The sequence below is a fragment of the Tachypleus tridentatus genome, chromosome 10, assembly GCF_004210375.1.
Source record: "Tachypleus tridentatus isolate NWPU-2018 chromosome 10, ASM421037v1, whole genome shotgun sequence".
NCBI classification, from domain to species: domain Eukaryota; kingdom Metazoa; phylum Arthropoda; class Merostomata; order Xiphosura; family Limulidae; genus Tachypleus; species Tachypleus tridentatus.
The window spans coordinates 53,263,321-53,270,824 of NC_134834.1; the positions used below are offsets into that span (position 1 = coordinate 53,263,321).

The 7,504-nt window shown below is 30.1% G+C and overlaps 1 protein-coding gene across 1 annotated transcript; it reads right to left on the reverse strand.

Moving 5' to 3' along the window:
• Positions 1-332: 332 nt before the first annotated feature.
• Positions 333-2,835, reverse strand: LOC143229291 (cuticle protein 10.9-like). Its single transcript, XM_076461421.1, has 3 exons — positions 2,679-2,835; positions 1,920-2,021; positions 333-967 (listed from the first exon to the last, which is right to left on the reverse strand). Exons 1-3 carry the CDS (start codon positions 2,685-2,687, stop codon positions 611-613), a joined length of 468 nt encoding a protein of 155 aa, XP_076317536.1. The 5' UTR covers positions 2,688-2,835; the 3' UTR covers positions 333-610.
• Between the last annotated feature and the right edge of the window lie 4,669 nt (positions 2,836-7,504).

Here is a 7,504-nt window from a genome sequence, read left to right on the forward strand (position 1 = left end):
TTTTTATACTAACAGTAATTAGACCTTAAATATATATATATGAAGTAATGTTGGCAAAGGTGCCTTGGATATTAATACCCTTACAAAACACAATTATAAATCTTGTTCATGAGTTACTAAATTTGCATTGTATTGTTTCAACAGTTTTCGTAATTCAGAAGAACTGCGACAACTGGCAGATTAATGAAACGATAGTAAGTGTTATATGAAACGTACTCAGACATTTGACATTCAAAATATTTTTGTGGTTGGATAAAAAATATTAATGTGGGAAATCAGAACAGAATATAGTGAAAGTACATATAGTTTTTACAACTTTCTAAAAGCGATAATTTATTTTGACAAATATACAAATACGTGCAGTTGTACATAGTTTGGACTGACTAACAATGAATTTTTAGCAAAAATAAAATTAGGAAAACATTATCTGAAAACACACTAATCTATTGCATTAAAAATAGGCATCTTTTTTTTAGTGTACATCAAGCTGTATTGTTAGAGCATTTATATACTATATGGCAAATCTATCGTAGCATAGCTTTTAATTATTTCTACAATGGACTTTTTTCTTCGACTCTGAGCACATGAACATTTTTGTTTCTCGTAACATTTAATGATACTTTAAAGCCTTAAAAGCAACTGGGTGGTAAGGAGCATAGGCATGAACGGCAGGAATCACGTGCTTGACGACAGGATGTTTGTAGACAACAGGAGCTGCAACAGGGTTGGAGTTGATGGTAACGTCGGCGGGGTTCTGGTTGGCGGTGCCGGGCTCACTGGTGTCGACCTGGGCGCGGAAACCACCAGCATCGGCAACGTAATTCACCTTACGCCAGATGCCATTGGCATCAGCGTAGCCATAACTTCCAGCGACAGCTCCGTTAGCGTCTCCACTCTCGTGTCGGCTCAGCTGAGTGCCGAATTCATCAGTAGTGTCGAAGCCAAATTCATAAGGTTCGGGAGCAGCCTGGAACAATAGTCACAGTAAAGTGATAATATTAGAAATACACCACAACTAAAACTGTGCAGTTACTGAGATTATGAGTGGGGTATTAATGGACGATTTTGATGTTGCATTTACTGATATTATGTGTACATTACAATGGCTGATTTTTCTGGATCATTTACAGAGATTTTTGTGTGCATTTGTAGTGGATGATTTTCATGCCAACTTATAAAATAGTGACATTCATGTTTTATAGAAAATAACTGTTGCAGTTTTGGAAATTAATAAACTTTCCAGATATTCAATGACGTCTTTTATAAATTTAAGCAGTGTCGAATTCGTTCAGCATTTTTATGTAAGTACGACAATAACCGGGCGTTTCTTTTTCTGACTTCGTGTGTATAATTAACAATGGTGGGTTTTATTTGATAAGTGGTATTATGAGTGGAAGCTCGTCTAATATATTCAACAATACCAATATAAATTAGTTACTCGAGTACACAAATAATAATGCTATTCTACTTTGAAATCATTCACTAGTTTCAGAAAGTTTAGTGCATATAACAGGAATTTATATATTTTTCAATGAAGCCAGAGAAGGAAATATACGACCTTTGCTTTCCAGATAGTAGCAAAGGGGAAATGTTGGCAGAAATGTAGTTTATTATTATTATCTGGAGGGAAAGGTCATTTCCCTCAAACTTTATTGTCAAAACGTTTACTAATTTGTAAGCTTATTCATTTATTGTTCGAAACCGATAAAAATTCATTTAGTATTTTGATGTTTGAAAGCTGTTTTTAATAATATATAAGATGATAACATTAAAATAAATATAAATAGTTTAATAAAAAGACTTCGGATAATAGTGAAAGGACTAAATACTAACATATACTTCACAAACAGCAAGCTTGAAAAAAGGATGTGTTATATAACGGGAGAGAGTGGTAACTCAAAATGTTACAATATACATACGTGATAGACGTCGGGGTGAGAATACACAACCGGATGATAGGCGACAGGGGCGTAGATATTACCACCCAGAACGCCAGCTACTGCGGCTAAGAAAACAATGGCCTGTGAAAGAAATTCTCAATTTATAAAGATGATGTTATGTGTTTAAGAAAAACATACAGTGAATTATGTAGAACAACTGAGATTTAAAAAGGAATATTAAGAAAACTAGTTAACTGTTATTATGCGCTGTGATGTTTTGATTAAATTATACATTTGGAGACATTAAACTAAGCTTTAGTAAAACTACAATTTGAATCTAAAATCATGTTGGCTATAAAATATAAGTACCTGGTTAATTTCTAAATACAGGACTAGAAATTATACGATTATACAGACTGTCGCAAAAACAGTTAGGGCTTTATTTGGATGTGCGGTTAAAAAAAAAAAAACATTGTTGCATGAAAATACCTAAGCGTTAGGCTTATTTCAAGGTAGTAATATTCAGTGATATGTTGCCTTAAGAAATATGAAATTTAAACTGTCTATTATTTCATATAAGATTTCATCTATAAGATACATACAAATTTCGTTTACTTAAAAGTCTACATAGTTAGGCTAACTATGTCAAATTATTACTTATATATATGCATATATTTAGTTTATGTCCGTCGTTAACTAATTGAGATATTAGGCTTAAACATAATTTCAATTAAATACGACACCCTAGATGTCGTACTACTAGAACGCAAAATAAGAGTATCCAGAGTTTGGACTCACCTTCAACATTATGACTTTGAAGTTAGATGGAAACCCTGAGTTTTAAGTCAACACTTTCAACAGATTATTGATCTCACTCATTTAATCATCCTTATATATACCTTCACATCAAAGGAGGTCGGAAGCTAATTCGTTATCTCTGAAGAAACTTACGCGAAAAAAAGAAGCATACACCTAAACACTACAAGGAATTGACATGAATTTTGTTAACTACATTATGGAATTTTAGCGAGTTTCACAGTGACCTAAAAATTGCACTTTCACTCATTTTGTATTCTAAGCTGTCAAGGGGACTGGTTACGCCCGTTATAAAATTGTGACTTGAACTCCTTTACATTTTTTTCATCAACTTGTACGAAATTAAGAGAAATATTCATGTTTACGACAGTTTGTTCGGACATAACCTCTGTACTAATATAATAATAATTGTTCATAGTTTATTATTTATTAGTGATTTTATTTAAAAATACTGCAGCATTTTCTAATAAATAAAAGTCAAGTCTAATTATACTTGATAAATTATTAAAATTGAAGAGAGGTTTAATTTTATAATCTTTATTTTGGAGTTTCTTGAAGTGAATTTGATCCCAAGTATCTATGCTGTTTGACATACATTTTGAAAAAAAAAAGTTAGTAACGTACTGATATATAAAAGAATATAACATGTTACTGACTATTTTGTATAATATTTTCTTTCTATTGCTCTTTTATATATGTATACTATATATAATATTTTAAAAAGATAAATTAGTAAAGCAAAAGATACTGAACGACACATAGGACTTCTCCAAGAGTAGCAACTGTTAAGATAAATTATTAAAACTGCAATAATGTTATATAATTAAATTGCAGAAATAATACCGTAAAACAGTGGAGTTTAAATTTGCAAAGACATTTTGATAAAGCAGGATCATAAAATTGTAGCAATTAAATAAGAGTACAGAGTAATTTCTATAGAGGTAGTCATGAGACTGGGTAATAAGAGCACTCTGTAAAACGTTAGGTATTAAAAAATGCAGAGATATTTTTATGGGATCTTAAATTAATACACTATAAAGACGTAGAGAATTATTTGGAAGTAGAGAATTTTAAAACAGTAGGGAAAAACTCTAGCAGATGCTTTTGAGGAAATAGATAAAAAGTGATGCAAATTAATAAGATTACAGATAATTTTCGTAGAATATTTGTCAAAAATTATTACAATTTCAGATTTATAGAAATAACTGGTTGAAAAAGTAGCATCTTAAAAAGACGAAAAATTATATGTGTGAAAATATTTTTGCTGGTGCACGATCATACAATTTTAAAATTAGAATGTTTGTATAAGATTATCAAAATCTTTAGTTCTTAATGTATTGAAGATACAAACATTGAAAAGTTACACCTATTCATTATGAAACTTTGAACCCACTGCTTACTGTTATTTCAAAAACTTGTATAAATAATTAGTGAAAAGTCAACCACGAGAAAAGATTTATTGTTTTCACTAAAAGCCTTCATCGTGTGTTACAAGCTTTGAACAAGAATGATTATTTTTTTTAATGAACCCTGAAAACTTTACAAAAATCTGATAAAAATGTAAAACATGCAAATTTTGTGTGTTTGTTGTTATTGTTTACTTTAATATTTTAATTTTAATGTGTCTGTTTTGGTTATGTATCCTTGGGATAACACAGTCCAATTGCGCTGTTTGCTATTGGTAAATAAAAATACAACTCTGGTTTTTATTCTAACGAGAACAGTAAATTGACTTTTATTTGGTATAGCCTCAGAAAATGTATCTCAGCTTTTTTCTGAAGTATACCTTAGCAAGAGGAAGAAATCGTTTGTTGTGATAATTATTTTAAAGAAAACACATTACGGTTTGTTGTTTGACAAACTATAATATGAACAGAACTGAAATCGCTGTTTGTGAATCCTTACGAGAACACGACTCAATATGCTGTTTAATGTATCATGGTGAGAACACGGCTCAATATTTTGTTAGTATACCCTGATGAGAACAAGTGCTGGATGGTTGTTTGATGTATTGTGATCAAAACACTGCTCATTTTGCTGTTTGATGTATTTATCCTGAGGAGAACACGTGTTAATTTGTTATTTGATGTACAATGATGAGAACACAAATCGATTTGCTGTTTAATGTATGTACCCTGATGAAAACACGTGTCAATTTGTTGTTTTGTGTAATTGCTTGATGAGAAAGAACGCAGCTCAATTTGTTGTAAGACGTACCCTAGATTTACGATATACTTGTTAGTTTTATTCTGAAATTGAAACTGAATTCAGAAAACTAGGTTAGGACTTTCATTACGAGCTATTTTACTGGTTATGGCAGTTTTAAAAACAAATACTTTTTAGAGTTTATGTTGTTTTACACCATACCACGACATGCTTTCTGAAACTGTAATTCTAATGCTCTTATAAAAAAAAAGAGAAGAGAAATATCTGTGAAAAGTATTACTAACATATGTTTAAGTTTCTAAAATGACATTCATTTAGATGCCATGGACGAAAAAGATTAATTTATAAAATAGCTTACTATACGTTAAATTATAATTTCTGTGGTTTCTAACAAGGAGCAAAAAATATGTCGAACAAAAGGAACGAATAGTTTAATTATTTGTGTTTAAGGCATATTTACCTTACTTATGCAAAAGTGTTGAACTCTTTTGTGTACCTGAGAATATTTCATCTTTCTAAGTAGTGTTTTTTATTTTAGTCGTTACAGTAGGCTTAATATATTACTCAGAAGAATGGTACTGTAATAACATTCTAGTAAAACAATAAAATATATACATACATATTTTACATACAAATTTTACAAAGATGGAATATAAAATTATAATTAAACGTTAAATTTAAAATACTCCACGAATCTTCGTTTTACAGATATAAGTTTTCTTGAATGAGATTGAACTGCTTTGAAACCTATAGGAGAACTATCAAGACAACCTACATACCATTATGTTGTGAAAACTCTTTGGTCAATGGTAATGAGCAGAACCTTGTGAATATTTTATAGATGTACTTGAGTGAGAAAAATAATTGTGTAATTGAATATTTTCAAATGTCGCAAAGACATTTTTAAAAGCCAAAATGTATTCCATTCGTTAATTGAGTGACAAACGAGTGTTTAGTGGTATAGATCTGGCAACTAGAACTTCGATGAAGCGTATAGGTTTTTAAGTTCGTTGGATAAAAACATTTACAAATATCATACTTACGATAAGGTTATGACGATCGGATGCCAATCCTTGTCGTGGCTATTAACCTATCACTTAATTCTAGATAGTAATTAGTTGCTAGATACTAAGTACCATCTACCAACTAGTTTTTACTATTGCTTTTATCTACTAATTTGTTGCCATTTTCAGATGTTTCTGAGAAAGACTTCTTTCTTTTGTTCTTGTTTGCACGTCTATAACACAAAATAACTCCATTAATAAAATGTATAAGTTAAAAATGAAAAGCCTTCTGACATTTCATTATTTTATTTTTATTTTGGCCTAACTTATACAACAAAGGTACGTTTTTTTAAAAAAAAAACTTATGCTTTCAAACTTTCCTTTCAGTCCCAAAATAATATACAGCATTATATCAATCGATAAGTAATATTTTTCTTAGTATAATTTATTAGAGATTTACAACCTTGGAACTTATTTTAAAAGCCTTCATAACCAAGATCAAGAAACATACTTGGACGCTAAAACATTATTCATGTTGTTTTTTTAAAAGCATAATATTTTACCATTTTTATTATTACGCCGAAGTCTATTAAAAAGAACCGTCACTGAAGAATGCTGAAAATTAAATGTTATAAAATCAATTTCTTTATGAAAACTTTCAAGTGTAAATAATGTTTAAAAATAAAGTCATGTAACACAGTTCCTCCGTTTTTTGCCTGATGAAGAATGTCGTCCAAAACAACCTTGTTCAAATGCAACTGATTCATCGTCAAAAACATACAAACAAAACTCTGGATTTATCGGTTCTTGTGCTTTCGAGACAAAAAAACAGAAACTGAAAGCGTACAGGTTGATCACTTAATTTTCAAAATACAAGACGTATTTAAGAAATTTTGCAGCTACGTTGTTTTCAACTGTCAGAATTTATCAAGATCCAGTTAAGTAACCTTGTTTGATATTTGTTATTGTTGTAATGAATGGAAAACGATCCAATTAACTAGCCTTGTTTGTGTTTGTTAGTATTGTAATAAATAGAAAACAATGCATTTAAGTAACCTTGTTTGATATTTGTTGTTGTTGTAATGAATGGAAAACAATCCAGTTAACTAGCCTTGTTTGATATTTGTTATTGTTGTAATGAATGGAAAACCATCCAATTAACTAGCCTTTTTTTGGTGTTTGTTTGTATTGTAATGAATGGAAAACGATCCAATTAACTAACCTTGTTTGATATTTGTTATTGTTATAATGAATGGAAAACGATTCAATTAACTAGCTTTCTTTGGTGTTTGTTAGTATTGTAATGAATGGAAAACAATCCAGTTAAGTAACCTTGTTTGATATTTGTTGTTGTTGTAATGAATGGAAAACAATCCAATTAACTAGCCTTGTTTGATATTTGTTATTGTTGTAATGAATGGAAAACGATCCAATTAATTACCTTTGTTTGTGTTTGTTAGTATTGTAATGAATGGAAAACAATCCATTTAAGTAATCTTGTTTGATATTTGTTGTTGTTGTAATTAATGGAAAACAATCCAATTAATTTGCCTTTTTTGGTGTTTGTTAATCTTGTAATGAGTGGAAAACAATTTAGTAGCCTTCTTTCATGTTTGTTATTATTGTGATGAAAGGAAA

Coding starts and splice junctions, on each gene's coding strand:
- LOC143229291 (XM_076461421.1), bottom strand. Junction 968..1,919: donor CTCACCCCGACGTCTATCAC/GTATGTATATTG, acceptor CTATTGTTCCAG/GCTGCTCCCGAACCTTATGA.